General features: G+C 40.8%; 1 protein-coding gene across 2 annotated transcripts in view; it reads left to right on the top strand.

Annotated features, from left to right (window-relative positions):
* Positions 1–22,279, top strand: part of CRIM1 (cysteine rich transmembrane BMP regulator 1) — a 306,588-nt gene that overhangs the window by 270,183 nt on the left and 14,126 nt on the right. For both annotated transcript variants that reach the window (XM_067562678.1, XM_067562679.1), the window contains exons 11-15: positions 1,178–1,387; positions 7,822–8,037; positions 12,670–12,891; positions 20,479–20,673; positions 21,875–21,997. In XM_067562678.1, coding sequence (XP_067418779.1) covers positions 1,178–1,387; positions 7,822–8,037; positions 12,670–12,891; positions 20,479–20,673; positions 21,875–21,997 — 966 coding nt within the window. The remainder of the gene's footprint in view (positions 1–1,177; positions 1,388–7,821; positions 8,038–12,669; positions 12,892–20,478; positions 20,674–21,874; positions 21,998–22,279) is intronic.

The raw sequence follows: 22,279 nt of genomic DNA, 5'->3' as shown, positions 1-22,279 counted from the left end.
GTTTCCCTACAATCAGTTTTTCCTTTTCATGTTTATTAATTGTTCCTTATCGTCCATCTTTTTTACACCATCTCTCCCTTTCTTTGCTCCTTTTTTCTTCCTCCTCTCCAAGGTTTTCTTCAGTCATTCACTCCTCCATTCAGTCTCTCCCTCCTTTTCTCCACTTCTTCTTTATTCTCTTTATCCCTCTTGCCTCCCCTGCTTCCTCCCTACATTATTCACTTTACTGAGTGTTAACCTACTCCAGTGGAGGAGGGAGTGACAGTAGGTACTTTGGGGAGTCTTGAGGGCAGAGGAATTATGCCAGAAGAAGTATGTTCTCTTATCCGTTTCTCTCCTATCTCCAAGGAGTGTGGTGGACCCAGTCCCCAGCTCCTATGGTAGTGCTTTGGAATCCTATCTTCCTATAGACCAAGAGAAGGGAAGCTGAAGATGTTCCATTTTCATCCCTGGAGGGTACTGGAGGAGAGACTTATGACTGATGTGACGATGGTTTTCTCACCTCCCTCCTAATGGGGGATAGAGGGCCATCAGGGGGTAGAGACTGAGGGTGTCGGGTGCCAGTTCAGTTACTCAGAATGCAGAGGTGGACCAAACTCGTCCCTGATGTAACTTCATTTAAATTAATTGAGTTACACCAGCGATTAATTTAGCCCAATGAATATTGCTCTGTGATATTGCCCTCACCCTGCTTGGGTAATCTTGTATCTGCTGTCGCTGCTGTATGAGCAGCAATAGATGCCTACCTCAGAAGCCCAAGTAGGGACCACCAATCCATTGCAGTCCAGCTTTAAAGATATTCCAAGCAAAGCACATAGTTTCCTGGTCATATTGGTGTGCAAAGTTGTTTTTATCAACATTGACATGCCAAACCCCAAATTCAGTTTCTGTGTGATTGACCAGTGCATCATCAGGAGATGGAAGTGAATATTGGCTTTTTTGGGGAAGATGCATCTAACCACAGGATACATGATCATTTCATCTTGGTATATCATGCAGAAGGTTGTTTCAAGTGCTCCTGAGGCTGACCCTATTTCTAAGTCTAGGTGAAAGAGACAATAGCTAATAATAATTAAAAAAATAAACCCTTTAAAAACAAATATAATGAAGATATGAACTATTTTTTGTAAGCAACACACTCTGACCAGGGCATATATTTTCTGATCATTTTATGCAGAGGTACCAGATTCTGTTGTGCCACCAGTTAAAACGGGCTCTTGCCTGTCAATGGATGGGCGTCGTCATGAAAATGAGGAGAGCTGGCATGATGGTTGCCGAGAATGTTATTGTCACAGTGGACGGGAGATGTGTGCCTTGATCACTTGCCCTGTGCCTAACTGTGGCAACCCTACCATACATCCAGGACAATGCTGTCCATCATGTCCAGGTAAAATGTTGTATTGTACATTATATAATAAATCAACCCTGCTCCCACTTGTGTGTCCAGTTCTCTCACCCATGAAAGATAGCTTTATGTTTAAGGCACAAGTACAAGTCAAGAGACCAGGTTTTGATGCCCTGATATGCCAGAAAGTAACTTGGGTGACTTTTGGGGCCTTTTCTGTAGTTCAGTTTCCCCAACTGTAAAATAAGGGTATGAATACTTATTTCATCTGGGTTTTACAAGGTTTAACTCAATAATATTTGTAAAGAGTTTTGCAATTCTAAAATATTATGATGTTTCCAATTTATTAACTATGATATCAGATGAAAATCTTCTGATAAGCCATTACAAAATATTCATCATTTTTATTAATTTAAAAATTAGATTTCATTAATGGACATCTATTGATGACAGTGTTTCAGTGTGACTGACAGAAATAGTCATTCAATCAGATTTCTTGATTAATTGAATATTATGGTTGCATTTCACGGAACAGAAATGTTTGGTCCTGTAATGGAAGATTATTTAGTTCTCTTTTGGGTAAGAAGGCTAAGTACAAATAATGTAGAAATACTATGTTGTTTTTATTTATAACAGAATTAACACATTAAAAATACTTAAAAGATCTTTACTTGTATCCACCATCTCACTTATCATAATTATTATTCCATTTTTAGTGTCAATTAAATTGCTCACAGGAGGTTATTTTATATAACAAGCAATAATTTATTACCTTAATAGATATATTAATATATCATGAATCAATATCTGAGTTACTGGATGGTAGGTGACATTGCATAGTAAGCATCCAAGTAGTGATGATGATGATAATAATAAAATGCTAAATCAGTAGACAACAAGGAATTAAAAGGATTCAGGTAATATTTTAATTCGTTGTAAGATAAAACACACACAAGAAACAACAGGCATGGAAATTACTGTTTAAATTAGTATCTTAAAATTAGTTTAGTTAAAACAATGTTTAGTTAAAGCTTCTGTTAGTATTGGGGACTTCCCCAGTGCCGGGATTTAGCTGCTATGGCTGAATCAAAGTCTTCAGGGCTCAGAATTTGTTCCCATTGTGGTGTGGGTGTTCTGTTAATACTCAAGAAGCCTTTTGTGCACTGAAAAGAGGCATAGCCATGATAAAAACACTCAGTGCGTCGCTCCCTCTCCAAGGGGACACAGAAGATGAAAGAGGCCTTTCTTTAAACTTATTCTGGAATGCTCTCTGAGAGCCTCCTCAGAACTGCAGTAAAAAGGGCTTATGAGACCTGAATAGGCATCCTGAATCAGTACTCCAGTGAGCTGTGTCTCAATTTGAGCTCCCAGGCTCACTCATTGAAGAGACCTAAATCTCCATCTGCTGAGGCTGCTAAAACAGCTAAGTCCTTTACCACCTGAAAGGGTATCTGAAAGGGATAGGAAGGAACATCATTCCCTCAGTGAACACAGACCTGTGTCGCCATCCCTGAGACCTAGTGAAATCAGTCACAAAGCTATTCTAGACAAAGGCCCTCCACTTATTGTTACAACTCACAAAGATCACCAGAGTCGCCAAGGAAGAAGCAGAAGTTGCAGCACAGAAGGCCATCAGCCTTTGCTCCTCTACTGCACACCTTGTTTCCACCTTACAACAGTGAGGTTGATGCCATAATTGAGAGCCCAGTACCTATACTGCTATTTTTAACCCGACAGGGCAAACCCGTGTCAATTGACCTAGGCTCTGAGACTGACTGCCAAAGGTCTTTTTTTGCTCCCTCAGACTCCTGGGTCATATAGCCTTGTGCATTACATCACACAGCATGTCAGACTTCACTTACTCCCCATGAAGGGTGGTTGAAATCAGTGCATCTTCCCAACAAACATCACATGGACACAAGAGTGCAATTCACCCAAGAAGTCCTCTCATCATTAAATTGGTGGAATGACCTTCTCCAAGATGTACCCTTTTCTTCACCTCTGCCTCTGGTGATGGATGCTTCCATGCTTGATTGGGGAGCTCACCTAGAAACTTACAAACCCAAGATCTCTGGACTCCCAAAGAGACTTCTGCACATAAATGCCCTAGAGCTCAGAGCTATTTGTCTAACATGCACAGCATTTCTTTCCATGCTATGTGGGCTAATAGTCTAGGTAATGACAAACAACACAATAGCACTGTTGAATGTCAACAGAGAGGGAGGAACATGATCATCCCCCCTCTTGCCCCTTCCTGCAGAAACTACCTCTGAAACAGGTGTGTTTGTTACCAAATCACACCAGTAAGTCTTTATCTACCAGGTTTACAGAATGTCCTACTGGGCCAGCTTGGCAGGCAATTCACAGGTGACTACAAATGAATTGCCAATGACTCAATCCTGCAGAGCATCTTACATAGGGGAGGGTACCCAACCAACAATAGACTTGTTTCTTCAGTACAAGTACAAATAATGCCAAACATTCTGTTCAAAAGGAAGATCTGAGCACAGGTTCCCTGTCAGATGCTCTTCTCATCTCATGGACTCCAGGGTTAGTATATGTCTATGAGTGTATGTCTATGAGTGTATGAGACAGGCTTCAGCAGTAATGATCATGTTATCGGCCTCTTGGTTTAGGCAATTTTGGTATTCAGACCTAATAGCCTGTCAGCTCAGCCCTCAATAACATTACTTGTTTTACCCAACATGATCTCCCAGAATAAAGGTCATATCCTATATCCAGACTCCCCAGCATCATTTTATCTGACAGTATGGATGCTAGCTGATTAACTACTATCAAAAGAAGCTCTTCATCTGAAGTCCAGAATATATTGGTGCATAGCAGGAAAGACTCTACTAGACTGACCTATGCAGTCAGAAGGAAGCACGTCCCAATTTGTTTAGCACATTGTCAGCTGTCTCCTGAAGAAGCCTCGATTTCTGCTATTCTGGACTATCTGCTATTCCTAAAGCATTCAGGGCTGTTCCTTAAGCTCTGTAAAAGTATCAGCACGTCAGACCCCTGTCCAGTCTCATACCATATTTCTCATCCTACAAATTGCTAGATACCTCAAGGGCCTCATTCCTGTGTTTCTCACAGTCTTGGGGCCTCCTCCTTCCTGGGACCTTAATCTAATTTTAGCCTGGTTAATGGGACCTCTTATTTAGCCCCTAGCAACTTGCTCCACGTATTGTCAATGAAAATAGCTTTCTTAGTAGCTATGACATCAGCTCAAAGGGTAGGGGAGATTCAGGCGTTCATGGCTGGTCCATCTTACATAGTGGTCCATAAAGACAAAGTGACCCTTAGGCCCAACTCTAAGTTTTTACAAAAAAGTCTCAAATTTTCATGTAAATCTCACCTGCCAGATTCCTTTCCCAAGCCCCTCTCCAACCAAAGGCAAGCCAAACTGTACATCCTTGGTGTATTTAGGGCTCTCTCCTGTTACCTCAGCAGAACAAGATGATTCAGGAGCTCCCCCAGTCTGCTTGTAGCATTTATAGATAGGATGCAAGATTAGGCAATATCTACCCAAAGATGGTCTAAACAGGTATCAAATTATATTAAAACATGCTATAAATTAGCTAGATTAGATCCATTCATGCAGGTGAGAGCCCATGTCACCAGGTCTGAAGCAGCTTCTGTGGGTTTTTTTGAGAAGCATACAAATTTCAGAAATATACAGGGCAGCTACATTGGATCAGTGCCCATTTTTACCCAGCACTGTCTCTTAGTTGCGGCCTTAAGATCTGAAGCCCACTTTAGTAGAGCTGTGCTGCTGTCACTATTTAAAGAAGACTCCTAGCACCCACCTCCTGACTGTGAGGTCACCACTTGCTCATAACCGACAACGAAAGCCATGTAGACAATCACACCAAGAAGAAAGAACAGTTACTTATTCTGCAGCAACTGTGGCTCTTAGAGATGTGTTGTCCGCAGGGATTCTGCAACTCACCCTTTTCTGCTACTATGACATCCTGTAAATATGGATTCTGTTTTGGCAAAGGAACTGAGGGGTTGGTTGGGCCCACTGTGCACTTTATGGCCATGAGTTGGTGGGGGGAGAACACCCAGAGTGCAGGTACAGCTCCAACAGACACTGCTGGCCAAAAGAAACCAGCCTCATGCACATGGTGCACGTCACCAAAAAGTAGTTACTATAGAGTAAATAACTCTCCTTTCAGATGTACTTGATGGCAGGCTAGACCTAGATTCTGGGATACTTGGTGAAAATTCTTGCAAGTCTCTAGCAGCTTCAGATAAATTTTTAAACGGATGTTTTTAATTACGAAAATGAATCAGACAATTAAATCAGTAGACATTGGTTTGTTTTTGTGTTAATTTCAGTCTGTATTACACTGTCCCCATATTTTCAGTTTTTGATACACTGTGGTTTTTGTATGGACAACTCATTACTACATCACAGCAGATGTTGGGAGAAAGCGGTTTAGGCAGCTGGGAATTCAGTTCGGAATTATGGGATAAGCACATTAGTTGAATATGTCTGCCAAAATGATCACCAGTGAAATAGTTAACAAGGTGGATGCTTACACTCTCAGTTTTAAATGTCAGCGTTAACAATCTACTGACATGAATGGGAGAGCTCACCCTTATCATCAGAATTGCTGTTTTTTGGGCTGCTTGCAAATACTGTATTGGTTTATACTCAATTTCATGTTCTCGGTTATTTTTGAGGAGTAGAAACACTTTACAAAATGAAATTTTAGATCTGGAGTACTTTGGCAAAGGACAGATTCTGTGGCACATTTCACTGGCATAGAATCACAGAAAACACAGTGCCCTGAACATAGCTAGTTTGTCTCCTTTGATTCTTTATACTCTCAGCTTCGGGCTAGCTACACACCTTGAACTGGTATACTTTCTGCTGTTCCTGGAAGGCTTCACGTAAATCAAAATACAGCAGGGTCACCCACACTTCCACTGCCAATAGTTTACTCCATTACTGTATCTACATTATTACATATTAATGATGAGAATAAACTAAAAGGCAGTAGTGTTATGGAAAGCTGTCGCAGAGGAAAGGAGTTGTTACATCCCATTGCTGGAGTGTTTTTCAGAGCCTGTGAGGCTGAAGGAGAGTAACATTATGAGCCTCGCCTTGTCGTAATTTTGCAGTAACTCAATTGCAACAATTCCATGCTAAGAGAGTGAGAAGCAAAATTTGATGTTGAGCAGTGCTATCTGGTTATGCCATTTTGACTATAAGCCCTGGATAAGTTGCTGCATAATAGATTGGTTTACAGTTTTGCCGAATGCCCAATATATGTAAAGTAAGCTACTTGCTGAGACAATTAGCTTTTTTCGTATATACTATTAATCATAAGCCATGGATAAAATAATGCTGATGTAGTGCAGTCATGTACCATTACCAGAAGTTCCTACCATTAACACTTTTCTTGGAGGATGACGTCCTTATGGAAAAATTATTAGCATCCTCCGTGAAGGCAGCTGGTATATGGAAATGAGTACAGACTGATCTTGTGCTATTGCATATGTTCCAATTTTGCTACCGGGCTGGCTTGAAAATATCAGCAACTTGTGGGACAGCTGGCATGGGGCTATCTGCAGCGTTGCACTGCCTGTGAGCTGTGACTGCTAATAAACTATTTGACTTATTTCCTTTGTCCAAGTTATTACAGCCACCTTAAACACTTGGTCTCTTTGGCATTTATACTCTTCATTGTCTTGCAGATATCACTTCAGCCTCTTAATCATTTTAGATGTTCTTCTAAGAATTCCTTCCAAATTCCAGATATCAGACTCTAACACCATTTTATGTACAATACCGTGGAGAAGGAATATTCCCTCCCACTTCCATGTGCATAGACCAAAATTGCATTGATATTTTGCCTTCACATTTCCCTGCAAGCTCCTATCTAAATTTTCTGTCCACTAGTACTTAATATTTATATACAAATGACTGACTTCCATGTTCAATAGCAGAGGTTCTCATGGCCCCCTCGGGGGTGGGGACAAGGAATCAAACTTCTAATAATACAGTAAAACAGAGGGCCATCCAGGCCAAGTTTGAGTGAGTATTGCGACCCTAAGTGCCAGGCTGTATCCTTTTCATTATTGTAACCAGGTGGGAGGAGCGAGTTGCTCCGAGTATTAAAAAAATGTTAAGGTGGGACGTGATTCATGAAAAGTTGAGAACTGTTGTTCTATTGATATTTCATTAAATATGTCTGTGTTTAATTGTTTTCTCAGATATATATTACCTTACCTTTTTTATAAGTGGAGTATCATTTCTTCCACCTTTTGCCATAACAATATACATATTATCCATTTATTTATACAGCTGCTTTCTCAGCTAACTTTACTTGACTTTGTTACTATTCTTATTTTTTACATTATCAATAATAACAGTGAGAAAGTAAGACCCATTGGTTGTTTTTATTGACTGTAGTCCCAACATGTTTTCATTTGTTCGCCTTTTAATTCTCTTTTCCTAGATGAATCTGTTGTGCAGAAGCCAGAGCTTAGCAGTCCATCTATCTGCCATGCTCCAGGAGGAGAGTACTTTGTAGAAGGAGAGACCTGGAATATTGATTCCTGCACACAGTGTACATGCCATAGTGGACGCGTTCTTTGTGAGACTGAAGTCTGCCCACCTCTTCTTTGTCAAAATCCCATCCGTACACAGGATTCCTGCTGTCCACAGTGCCCAGGTAACCATTACCTACCAGTTATCAGTACAAGCCTTTCTGAATATTCTCCAAAATCCTGTGAAATTGGCAATAAATATTTAGACTTGAATAGAGTGAACTGCTGGTTCTGTGATTGCATTAGAGCAACCGTCAGTCATGATAGTTTCTTGAGAAGGATGTCCAAAACCTTCTGTAGCAATATCTACTTAAAACATTTATTAACATTGAAACAAAATGAATACATGCTGCAAGGGGCAGTGCTATCGATAGCACTTACTTTAAATGAGGCTAAGTACCAGAGGATTCAAAAAGTGCAAATGTTGTCCCAGTCTGTAAAGAGAGAGGATGGGGGTGAGGAGGTAATCCTGACAAATACTGTCTCGTAAATCTAATTTCTTTCCCCATTAAAACAATGGAAGAAAATTAAGAAACACTGAGACTAATTGGAAGGAATTCAGAGAAGAGCAACCAAAATTATTAAGGGACCAGAGAGACTGATTTATGCAATGGGATTAAAAGAGCTAAATATGCATTGCTTGGCCAAACTGTGAGTGAGGATTCGAGAGCGGTCTACAACTATAGATGACTATAAGGGAAAAAGGGAAAGAAAATATTTAAAGGTAGTTCAAGGTGGTGTAGCCACTCTTGCAGTAATGGATTTGAATAAAGGAAGTGTAGTTTGATAGTCAGGAAAAATTTTCCTGACAATAATATCCATTAGGTTGGTATTGTCTCCCATAGCAAATAATGGAAGCCCCATTACTTGAGTTATTTAAAACAAACAGCACAAAACACTCACAATTACACCATAGATATCAATATTGTGTTGGCAGGGGAATAACCTAATAGATATCTTTAATCAATAATGTATGTAAAGAGAAAGAGATGTGTAAGTACCTAAAGGCTTATGGACCCAATAAGTCAAATTGGTTTATAAAGAACAAATCATGCTGAATATATGTGATGACGTTTTTGATAGAATTCCTATACAAGTGGATAAGTGGAGCACATTAAACGTGGATTTTAGTAAAGTGTGTTATATAATGCCTTATGAAACTTTATTTGAAATATTAAACCAAATTGGTTTCAGTAAGAGCATTGTAACACTCATTAAAATTGGCTGTAGAACAGCTGATAGAGCATAAAATAATGGTTAATGATAAACAGCAGTATATCAAATTAGGGGCAAATGGCCATCGGCGTGTCAAAGAGTTAGCTTAGGCCTACTTTCATTTAACATCTGTATAAAGATAAGGAAAAGAAAGTAAGATACACTGTATATTACATTACAAGGACCAGATTCTGGTTGGCTATACACAGTGTGGAAGAGAGGGAAAGAGGTCACAAGGAGCCTCCCTTCCCCCAAATCCTTATGTCTTTACACAGGGACTAGCTACAGTGCGACCAAAACCCAGAGCTACTGCTCCATGCTGGTGGTGCCTCCATCCTGAACTGTGAGGAGTGAGAGGCTGTGATCCTCTGTAGCAGTCAGAAAAAGGGGCCAGACATAGGGGAAACACATACTGTACTTGTGTTAAAGGTGACAAAGCTGCCAAAACAGGGCATCAGGCTGATTGATGAGTCAGCATGAATTGCTCCAGGGAATTGAACTGCTGTGCAGCCCCTCCCATCCTCATCCTTCCCTAAATCCATAGCTGGCTCTTTGTAGCACAATCCAGCCCTAAGTCTGCCAATACTAGTACATTGGGAGATGTTGCAAAAAGGAGAGAATTAATATAAAAGAATGTAGGGAATTTAGAAATAGGTAAACTTCAAAAGCTTTGGTTCAAATAGTGGCCCTGTAGCTCTCTGTTATCCAAAATGTATCTAATTATGCAAACCTCCATCGGTGAAGAATTTGAAAAACAGGCACCTACAGTGTTCCTCCTACGTTTGCAAATGGACAGCTCAATAGTTGGTCTGCACCAGCTCTCATTAACATCACTGGGGCACTTTAGGTCACTTAGTTAGCTGCCCATGTATGGACTTAGGAGACTCTAAGTTCCCATGGGGAGATTTTCCAGGGCCCAGAGGCCAGGAAAGTCTGCCTCCTGGATTCCTCCATGAACAAATATGAATTCCAGGTTCACAAAGCAAACTCCGAGTTTGTCAGAGACTGAGACGTAGGCAGTGAGGCCTTGCGCTTGGAGTAGGAGACAGTAGCCAGGAATCTGAGCCAAAGTTCAGAGCCTGGGTTACCTGGAATGAGGCGAGGCAGGGGCAAGGCTGAGTCTGAGGCTGGAACAGGGCTTGGTCTGAGGCAAGAACAAAGCAGGAGCAGAACTGGACCTAGGCTGACAGCAAGGCTGGGAACAAGCAAGGACAGGAGCTATTTCAACAATGGGCAGATGCTTTGAGCAGCCACTGAACTGCTGCTGGGCATAAGAGCTGGTCTGCTGACTCTTCCTGCCAATCAGGTGGTATAGCCATTCAGGCTGCCTACTGCACTCATTAGGTTGCCGAGACTAGCTCTGCTGTAGGCCCTGATTCCTGACAGGGTTCTTGTATACATTTGAGTTTCTACAGAGACTGTTTGTTACACTGCAAAGTTAGTGGACATTAAAAGTAATTGGGAAATAAATCCTTACCACCACCCCCCACCCGCCCAAAAAAAAACCCATTTTGGTTTTTCATCAAAAACCTGAAACCAACTGAAAACCAAAAACAAAACAAAAAATTCAGTTTTACATTTCATTTTCTGTGTTTTCAATGAAAGCGCAAATATTTTCTTCCAAAAGCCTTTTTGATGGATGGGGGGGAAGAGGGATTTCATTTTTGACTACACTTCATATTTTTATGTGAAATTTTTCAGCAAAAAATTTTGAACCTGCTGTAGTGACGTGCTGCCTTGTTCATCTCTGATTACTTGTGCACATGAATCCCATTCCTGGTGCAAGTGTGTGCAACATCCGACTCCTTTGGCCAGCAATGTTCATTTATCCAAAGGCATAAAGAGCGAAGCAGGCCCAACTGAACGTCATTTCCTTCTTACCAGCCATGACAGGGAGATGGAACCCCTACAGTGTGCACCTGCTTCTCTGTGACTCTGTTGCAGTTAGTGTTAGTGATTAACATAGTTAGTATAGTTGAAGGTAGTTAGTTAACCCAACAGGAAAACTAAGTTAAAAAATAAGAGAAAATGTGGTATTCTTTTTATTTTATTAATTTTCCATAGATCGATGATTAGGCTCATTGCCCAGTCTCCTTCCCCCCTTCCCCAAAGTACTGGGACTCGATCTGCTATGTTAGAAGCAAAATCTCTGGATCTCCAGAATTTAATACATGTCCCTCCTGCGATGTTTCTGTGCTACTCAACGATGAGCTTTGCAAGCGCCTTTTTTGTTTAGTCCTGTCCATTGTTCCATCTTTTTCCAAGTGGACTCAGAAGGCTAGGGATGTCTGCCTAAAGTTATTTCTTCTGGAGCACACTATGAAAAACACCTCAGACACAGAGAAGAAAGACATAGCTAAGGCTCATCCTCCTGCCAGTCCCTCTTGGCTAGTTCCCCAGTGAGCCATGATTCCACCCAGAGTTCCCAGATATCTAAGAACCCCCCAGTTGTTGACTTCGAGCCACATGTCAACTTTTTCAAGATGGGTAGGAAGGAGCATCATTCCAGAGAGGAGCTGAGACTTAGTCGCCTTCTCTAGGACACTCAGAACTGACACACAAAAGAGTCAACATGTCTTAGACTCGTCTCAAGCTCCAAAACTGAATGGCAGCCAATGGCTTAAGATAGCCAGTACAGAGGCACAAGAGGGGCTAAGAGAAGAGTGGCTGTAGTACTGGTTAAATCTCCTCACAGCCTTTCCTCGAGCACCTCAGTAGCCAGCACATCAGTACCAGCCCTTCCGTTGCCTATGGCCTATTTGGCACCAAGTGGCTTGTCTGTGGGCCCAATATCAGGGTCCCATTTGCTCACACATTCATTGTCAGCAGTGCTAACTAGGCTTCAGTCACCAAAACCATTTTACTGTATAGAGTCATAGTAACTCATCTAAGGAGACAAAGGATTAGGTCTGCCATATCTTGATGACAGGTGACTGCAGGAAAGATCACCCCATCTGGTGACCAACTCGATTCAAACAATCTTCAGCAAGCTGGGCATCAAAGTCAATAGAGAAAAATCCACACTTATTGTACATGGAACTCAGGTCACAGGTTTTGTAGAGGCTTCCAGATAGGATGCCTTTTTTGATAGGGCTGTCCTCTAGTCTTTGTTGAAGTAGAACTCCTAGCAAAAGACCCTTGAGCAAAAAACAACTGCTGGTTAGTCATGAAGCAGGAATCAAAGCAGAAAGAACGGTAATTTTACCTTACGGTAATTGTGGTTCTTCAAGATGTGTTCTGCAAATGAATCCCATGACCTGCCTCCTTCCCTGCGACTATGGAGTCCTACTCTACTGTATTGGTTAAGGAACAGTTGGGCCCATTTCACCCTATATGCCCTCAGGTGGGGAGGTGCAAGGACATCTAGGGTACATGTGCAGCCTCATAGGACACTGCTGGCCAAAAGAATCCAATATCCATGTGCATGGAATGCATGCACACCAAGTGTGGAATCGTGGATAAAACATCTGAAAAGAACCACAGTAACTGTAAGGTAAGTAACCATTCTTTACTTCTGATGATCTGTCTATTCATATTTCCAGATGAACCTCTTCAGCCTGCCTCATCGAGCAATGAGAGCATGCCCAGTTACTGCAAAAATGATGAAGGAGATATTTTCCTGACAGCTGAGTCCTGGAAACCCAATGTCTGTACTAGTTGTATTTGCATGGACGGTGTGATTAGCTGCTACTCTGAATCTTGCCCACCAGTATCCTGTGAGAGACCTGTTTTGAGAAAGGGACAGTGCTGTCCTTATTGTATAGGTAAGCAAATGAACAAAATAATTTGCTCTTCGCTAATTGGGAATAAGAATGAAGAGGTATATTTTCAGTCAGGTTGAAGCATGGTCTTCCTTTGTGTTAGTGCCGTTTGTGCCCACAATTGAATAGTAGGCAAAAATCTGAATGTTTGAATCTCTAGCTACCTGATTTGCACTTACAATGAGGTAATTAGTAGGGCAAAAATGCAGATGTAGTTTGCACCCAAAAATGGGAAGCCACCCCGCTGAAAATGTACAATTTAGTCATTTATCACAGTTGATGAAAACATTAAAAAGAAATTCATCTTGGTGTTATTTAACATCTTCTGTAATGATACATAAAAGAAATATAGCTAGAAAAATAAGTCAGTGTGGAAAAATGCAAGTTATATCTGGAGAAAAATATTAAATGTAATCAGTGGAAAGGAGATTTTGGAAAGCAATAATACTTTTAAAAAACTGGTGATACTGAACACAAAGTAGATTTGAACTTGCAATTAAGTATACAGTGGTTGTCATTAGAAGGTGGATATTTGCCAACAGTTCCAACATGGCAGTATCTGCGATTTCCCCAGTCTTTCACTAAATTTAGAATAAATATCTTTGATAGATGGCAAAGGATGAATTTTTAATGCCTCTGCTTTAGCTGCAAAAAACTACAGTTTGGGGTTACCTATGCAGAAGTAGCATGCCATGAACAGGGTGAAGTGATACAGTCCTTCTGTCTGGCATTGGTGAGAAAGCACTTAGGATATTTTAGTCAGTTCCGTGACTCTCATTTCCAGGAAGAAGTGGAGAAAAATATGGAGGGAATTCAAAGAAATGCAACAAAAAATGGAGGGGTTGTAGGAACTGATGTTTTGACAGATAAGGCTCATTTTGCCCATCTATAAAACATGTATAATAATATTTATCTCCATCTTAAGGGTACTTAATAATAATACTACCAATGGTCTATTAACAATGCTATTAATATAGTGCTTCACGTTTTCAGTTTGCTCTAGGATCGTTAGATAATCCTTGAATATAAGGTGCTATAATGTTATACGACATACCAAAAAAACCTAAAACTATAGTAAAAATATGTTATTTAGGTTGCAAAGTTAAGCACTGAAAAGTTAGGAAATGTCAAGTTTACATTTGCCCTTCAGCAACTTCAGTACACATTTCTTCTGCTTGAGCTATAGGATTTAGTACCTGGGCTAGCAGAAGGAAAAAGTTGTTATTCTGACGGGAGGGATGGGCTGATGAGATCAGCTACTCGGTCTGGAGAGTGGTAGTGGGAAGCCTGGCCCATCTATCTCTCTCTCTTCTCTTCCCGCCATCCCCATTCATCACCTGGCGTTAAAGGATATCTTCCCCCTTATGGTTTTCCCCAAAGGGGGAGATGGCCCCAGCAGCCCATTGGCTAGGTCTAAAAGATAGTTGGAGGGCTGGCTCTCCAATGCCCACAGCTGGTCTGGCAGCTTCCAAGCATTCCCAGTATAATGTCATCTGCTGCTGTTGCCAAAGCAGCAGCATGATCACAACACTTTAAATGTTTATGTTCAGCTATTATTTTGGCACGCTGCCAATGTGTTTCCTGAGGACAACAAGGGAGAGAAAGGAAATGATGATTTTCAAAACTTTTGATCATGGTAAAACCAGAACAGAATTTCCTGGGATAAACAAAAAGGCACTTATCTAGCCCAGGGTCATTCTCTCTGCTAAATATCGAAGTTCTGCTGCAAACAATTAAGATGTTAGTTTCTCAATCAAAGATCACAAGACTCAGTAATAATGAAAAGCTCTAGGCAACCTTAAATTGGGTGTCACTGTCATCTTCCACACAATAAAATATAGTTACAAAGTAGTTAATGTTGAAATAGTGTTAACACTCAATCAACACAAAGATATTTTTAAACCTCCGTCTTGTGGACTTTTTTAAAAAAAATGAAAAACAAACCCTAAATACTAGGAACTCTAGAAATAGACAGTTAGGGTCTGCATGCTATCCCCTATGACCCCCACCAATTTCTGAACCGTAGTTTGCCTTTCACACACATAAGAACCTACTATTAAAACACACACACATTTTTTCTTAAATATGTTTTCAACATAGTACATAAGAAACACAGTATTCAGAATTTTTCACTTTGTAACAAAACTACTCAAAATTGGCATAGAATTTGTTCTCTTGAAACCAAAGCGTTTGTGGCCATGTAGAGAATGGACATCATTTGCACAACGTGAATGTATATGCAAAAGTGGTGGAGTCTTCCTTGACTTATCATTGGGGGATCTCATCTGGAGTCGTGAGTATTGGGGAAGGCTTAGGGCATGTCTACACTGCCCTGCAGTTTGGACTACAGAAGCGTAAATAGCAGTGCGCACTGAAGTGCTGCTCTCTGCTGTGTAGATCTCTCCTGTGTGGATGCTGCAGGCGTGAACTAAAAGGTTGAATTAACGTAGTCCTCTTGAAACAGGATTACATTAATGCAAAGTAGGAACCTTTTAGTTTGCATCTGCAGTGCCCACACAAGGGAGTTAAGTGCAGCACTTTCGTGCACACTGCTATTTACAGCCACATAGTCCAAACTGCGGAGCTGTGTAGATTTAGATTTAGTCTGATTGAAATGGTTGCAGTTGCTGGAGGAATACAGGATGGGAATAAGAAAAGTCCAAGTCCTCATCATGAGTTCCAGAGACCATGTCTTCTCCATTCTCATGGCTGTGTTGAAGAGCTTCTAAGAACCAAAAGCCCTCTCTTACTACATCCTCCAACACTGATTACTCTACTTAAGACGGAAACCCCTCAGACACCTCGGCAGAATTTCCATCTTTGAATTAATGTGTTTTAATACCATGCAAAATAAGATATCAGTCTTCTGTGTTCTGTTGTTCTCTACTTTCTTGCTCTCATGTCCACTTCTGATACCAAGTTGCAGGCTCTGTAACCATGTGACCCAAGTCAACATACTTTATATTCAACCCTTCTTCTAAGATCCACTAAGAATTTGGATTAGAAACTTTTCCACAGAGCCCCCATTATAGAGGAATATCTCTGCCATATCACTGACACTTTCATCACCTGTTCATTCTGCAGCAGCCAGGAGACTTTGGATCCTACTGAATACTTGTGCATCAGACTGCATCACACTTACTTTGTCATCTGGTGGATCCTTCTGCAATTCTGATAGCATTTTTCACCACACCTTTATTTTTAATGCCCCCCTTTTGTTGCTCCACAAAGCTGCAAAATGTCCTTGTGGATCTGCACCCGGCATTTTCTAAGTTGTCTTTAAGTTTCAGGAAGAAGAAGTTGTTTAGACAGGGTGTCTTGGATTGTGAGGCTATATTCTGAACAGTACTTAAAGCATAATCAAAGCAGAGTTTCATTGGGCAGTGTCTACTGTTTTCTTGGATTCATTTATGGACCAAAGTAAAAGGATTTCTGTTCAGTGTTCCTTAAGGACACAGGCAGTCTGTTAATTTTGAATACCTTCTCCTTCCTTTTGCCATCTCTTTCCGTGATTTTTGTTTATACTTATTTTGGTTCCAGTTTCCAGGCTTAATGAAGCAAGGTGCTCAACACTTCAATGCCCATTAAAATCAACAGGAGTTGAGGGTTTTCAGTATTTTGAAGGAACAGGCCGCATATCTGGCCCTTCAGTTTTTGACTGAGGAGAGCAGTGAATGTTGCATGTTGGCTGTCTTGTCTTATTGTATTGATACCAAACAGGCTACTACCATGAACAATTAATGAGGATACTAGAACAGTATGGTAGGTAATTTAGGATCCGGAGATTCTAATGCAGAATGAATGGGCAGAATTTTTTTAATTTTATAAAATAAACTTGTTACCCAAAAATGATAAATGAATGGATATTAAATGCAACATGAATGTGGCTTTCATTCAGTATGTCTGATGCTATAGAAAAGTCCCAGCGATATGGATGTCGTCATAATGTATCTATTATTGAGTTTTTTTAACTCCATTAAAAATTCTGTGCAGATTGACCTCTGACATAGGAAAGAAATTAAAAATCATAATACCACAACTAAATATCTATGTCAGCACAGTAATTTCATTATAACAGAATTTGTCAAACTGCCATGTAAAATGAAACTTTTTTTCTTTTCTGGTATTTTATAAATTAAAAAGGAATACTCAGATTAAAAAGCATGGCTTGATTCTTTTCTCATTTATACCAATGAAAATCTAGTGATTTAAGTAGAGTTAAGTCTCATTTACGCCTTTGTAAGGGAGAGGAGAATTGGACCATACACAGTTGTTGGGGTTTTTTTGAAAGTTACTAGTCAGTTAGTAAGAACATCTTAGATTATTAAAATGGAAAGATTTTTAAATATCTAAATTACTCTTTGCTATATATGCGGTTTGTTAACTTTTTACATTTCTCTTATCTTGGAAAAGGAAATAGTCTAGCCAGATTTATTTTAATTTGTCACTTCATAATCAATTTCACTTTGAGATTTCCATGCACTAACACAAAGTTGCTCTCTTTGCGTTGCAAATACCTAAATTTGAGAGCAGCTATAACCTGCTAATTTCCCTTTTTGTAACAATTCAACAATGCAGAATATAAAAGTAAGATTTCAATTACTGCTCAAACATAAAATCTCCTAATGATAACTTACTTTTTCATACCAATTTACTATAGTCAATTTTCTATCAGAAAGTGTTTTTATGGAGACTGTAGATAAGTATATGTCTATAGTTTTCCATTATTTTGTGCTTTTTGCACTGTGTGTGCAATTAATTATTTGGTCTCATTGACTCTAAGAGCATATTCACTAACTTAATGTTCCCTAATATAAATGTTCCCTGTATAAAAGACTCTGTAGCAACTTTTTTGTTCCTTTTGTCTCCAGATTCCTTCCTCATTATGCTAGTATGAATGGTGGGGCAGACATCTGGGAAAAACAAAAACCTGGAACATTTATAAAATATGTCTTGCTCTTTTTGGCAGCTTTCAGTAGCTTTTCTTTGTTGTTTATATCTTAAAAATGTGGCTTTCATATGCTTCCTGTTATTCTGTGCTTAGATGACTTCCTGAGCACTTTTCTAAAGCACTTCTTGCTGTACAGTGCTTCGTGGTATTTTTATCCCACAATTGAGAAATAATTTGGTAGGCAAAACCTACCTTTTTCAGTTGTTGGAAATCTCAAAGCAGAGGTTCCCTCCTACACACATTCTGTTTTTCATCATTTTTATGTTTGGTTCCATAGCATGATGGATTCTAGATGCCATATTTAGTATAGTTATAAATTCAGCTACTCCTATTTTGTAGTTCCTGCATCCTTTCCTCTGACATTTCTGTTACTTTTTCCATACATCTGACTTTTCCCCAGATGCGCCTTCCATGTTCAGCATTCTCCTTTCTTATGTAGATAGACTGCTAATTCACATGGAAAACCTCCCTCTTGCTTATAGGAGAGAAATGGAGAGCTATATAATAAGAGAGAAGATGGAATCTTATTTGTCTTGTGCTTATTTTTGGCTTTTTTTTTTTTTTTGCATTTGATTAATGGCTGGTTCAGACAAATTTCTTTTAGTAGAGCAAGTAGAAGCTGTGAGAAGAGGCAGTTGGAGCTGTGCACCCCCCTCTTTCATGACCATTCCTGCTCCTGCTGTACTTTCATCAGGGGAAGGTGGGTTGGCACTTTTGTACATGGATCCCCTACTGCTTCTTCCCAGCTCCCACTGCCATTGAAGACCCCTCGGAGCAATAGCTTCGTGCATCTGTCTCCTGGTTCAAGTTTCAGTTGAGATGGAATCCACATTAATAAAAAGAAGTTGAGGTTAATCCTTCATTAGAACTTCTCCTCATTCATTTATTTTTCCAGTTCATGAGCTGTAGCATCACTACTCTTCAAAATCTTCTTTGCGTTAATTCCATGAAAGTCCACTCTTTGAGTCCTCTCCCTCCAAAGTGCTCTGTTCAATGCCATATCCTTAGGCTTGGCAAAATTCCATTTTTATTTTTTATCATTTCACTGGATAATATCGATGTTTATTTTTGAGCATTTTTTAATTTTTTATCAATTTTCACACAGTGTGTAAAAAAAAATCTTAAAATAAAATCCATTGCCTAAACTCATAAGCTTCTGATACATACCAAGTGAAGCCTATTCTTAAAGTGACCTGCAAAGTCATTTGTATTCTCATAGGCTCTGTTTATCTCACAAAGTGGGGGGAAAGAAAACCTAGTATCACTGAAAATGGAGCAAATCCTTTATTGTGAAAATATTAATACTGTTAAATGTTTTAAAAGGAGAGTCTTAAAATGCTGTTTAGTCTATATCATAGTTTCTCAACCTGTGGTACGTGTACCCCTGGGGGTACGCAAGACACAGGCAGGGGGTACGCGGCAAAAAACCCAGTGAAGGGAGGTGAGCAGCAGCCGCCGACTTCTGGGGAAGCCAGGTGGCAGCCGCCTGCTTCGTTCCCGGTCCCAGCTCCCAGCTGGGAGACAGGCGACAGCCGCTGGCTTCCTGCCCGGTCCCATCTCCTAGCTGGGAGGTAGACGGCAGCTGCCTCAGTCCTGGAAAGCTAGGTGGCAGCCGCAGGCTTTTTGGGACACCGGGCAGCAGCTGCCCGTGTCCCGCCCGGTCCCAGCTCCCAGGTGGGAGCCTAGCGGTAGCCTCCTGCATCCTGTGAGCTGGGTTTGCAGCTGGGTGGCTGCCACCCGCACCCCGGCTCTGAGCCGAGAGAGAGCCTCCCGTGCCCTGGCTTGAAGACAGGCAGCAGCTGCCTGCCACCTGCCCACATCCCCAGGTCCCAACCTGCGTGGAAGCCTCCTCTGCCTCAGCTCAGAGCAGGTGGCAGTTGCCCACCTTCCAGGCTAGCAACCAGATGGCAGCCGCTTGCATCTTGCCCAGGTGGCAGCTCCCCTCCCACGCTCAAAGCCCAGTGCCCAGAAAGCCTGGTGGAGAGCCCAGCAGCATGCCCAGTCCTGGAGCTGCGCTCTACTGGCAGGCTCACTTGTCAATTTCACTACTCTAGTTGTGCAGTGAAATTGACAGCTATGAGAGCCCCAGATTTTACCAGTATAAAAATGTTAAGAGGGGCCCACACAGTGTGATTTGCCCCAGGCCTGCACCCCCCTAGGGACGGCCATAGGGAGCACTGCAATCCACTCTGGTGGGCCGCTAGTGCCTGCTCAGTTCCCGCCTGTGTGAGGAGAACACCGCATGACCCTGCCATCAGGCCATAGTGATTGGCTGGCATTGACCTTTGCTGCTATATGGAGGAAGGGGAGGAGGAAGGAGGGGAGAAACAGCAGGGGGTTTTATGATTTGCCACAGCCACTCAGCATTGCAGAACTCAAAACTCTCCTGCTTTACGAGAAATACAGTCGTCCAGCGGTAAAGGGAAAAAAGTTTGTATTTCTCAGTGGAAAATTGAGTCTGGTGTTTTAACATTTCACCGTCATGATTTACATGTTACATAGTCAATAGACATGTTTATATATTTAAGATATTGGGCTCATGCCCTTTTAATTTTTTTAATTTGTTCCCCACTGGGGCTTTTTTGTGTATGTTTATATTTTGCCATCTTAATAAAACACAGCAAATTTGTTTTCAACAGAAGATACAATACCAAAGAAGGTGGTGTGTCACTTCAGTGGAAAAACATATGCAGATGAAGAACGTTGGGACATTGACAGCTGCACACACTGCTACTGCCTGCAGGGTCAGACCCTTTGCTCCACTGTCAGTTGCCCCCCTCTCCCCTGTGTAGAACCCATCAACGTTGAGGGAAGTTGCTGTCCCATGTGTCCAGGTAATAAAACCTTGGTCCTAAATTTTACAAGTTATATTGTTGTCAAAGGCTGTGTAATCTGGCACAGATTATTGTATCCGATTTGAATGTTGATTCACATTGAGCAACATATGCAAAGGATAACAGGAGTTGTTGCTTATATCACAAGAAGCAGAGAGAGGCAGGATAATAACTCAGGAAACCGAAAACTCACCTCAGATAAGCAAGTAGTGCACAATGGTGTAGTTCAAATCTCACATGTTCTAAGGAAGGACTGTTAACTATTCTGTTATTGCTCTCTCTGAATGACCTTTCATAAAGTTATTAGATAAGTGAAGTGCATTTGTGAGTATGAGAGGAAATATTTTGATTCCTCTGTGGACTTCACTGTTGCCTAAAGTTTCTGTTTCTCCACAAGTCTGGGATATTTTTTGAAATTATTTTTATTAATAACATTTTGAATTGCTTATATGAGTACTTTTAATTATGACTTAAATGTAATGGGACAATTTCTCTGCTATGCACAGAATGGAACCAAGGGAGTTTGTTGCTGCTTCCTTAGTCTGGCTGGGCTTATCACAGCAGTTTATTACAGCTGTTCTTACCCATGCCAGCAGTTAACCGCCAAGAGGCTATCTGCCAGTCAGAACTTCAACCATGCCCCATGCCTACCTCTAGCATGCCCCTACACAGGGGGAACAAAGGGTTGCAAAAAAGTTAATAGGAGCCAACTATGCCAACCCTACACCAACTGTGGAGATCCAGCTGCTTTCTTGGCCTTTTATGCTGCTAGAGTAGCACAAAGGGACCAGATTGTACTAGAGAATCTTACCAAATATATTATGTATTATGAAAAGATGTTTTAATTGAAAAATTTAATACAAGAGACTGTCTCATTCAGTTTACATGGGCGTAATAGTATTGGTAGCGACCATTGATATCCTGTACATTATGAAATGAAGTAAAAAATAGGAAAATCCATTGCACAGACAATAACCATCTCAATGTAGTCAGTAAATAAATATGTTATAGCAGATAAAAAAAATTTCTGTCATAGTAATGGTACGAACTCCAGAACCACCACCACCAATAAGATCCCTAGAGTTAAAAGGATGCAGCTCCACAAGAAATATTTTCTGAATTAAGAGCCCAGTGTCTATTGATAGGTACTGCAAAGTGGTGATTCTGTGGACGTTTGAAAAATATTTATCTCATCTTGCAGAGATGTATGTACCTGAGCCCACCAACATCCCCATTGAGAAGACAAATCATCGAGGAGATACGGAACTAGAAGCACCGATTTGGCCTACACCCAGTGAAAACGACATTGTCCATCTCCACCGAGGTGAGATCTGACGTGGATTGTTAATTGTACCCTATTAGGTCTGTGATTACGCCACATGTCGTAATGCATCCATTTGCCCTGGGAAGAAAGTAAAGATGTAAATGAGCCACCTTTTTGATAGGCTTCCAGACTATTTAGATGAGATCTAGACAAAATTTCTGTAGGAGGAAAACCAGAAATAATTCAATCTTGCATTCTGAACTAGAAGCAATATGCCTGAAATGTTTCTTTCTGGTGGGAATGCATGCCCATCCTTCAATTTTTTATTTTAAAGCAGCATTT

The sequence above is a fragment of the Emydura macquarii genome, unplaced genomic scaffold, assembly GCF_026122565.2.
Source record: "Emydura macquarii macquarii isolate MOO-44397 ecotype Brisbane River unplaced genomic scaffold, CSIRO-AGI_Emac_v2 contig_2457, whole genome shotgun sequence".
Taxonomy (NCBI): domain Eukaryota; kingdom Metazoa; phylum Chordata; order Testudines; family Chelidae; genus Emydura; species Emydura macquarii.
The sequence above is the reverse complement of the archived record's forward strand: the minus strand, read 5'-3'. Positions and strand labels throughout refer to the sequence as shown.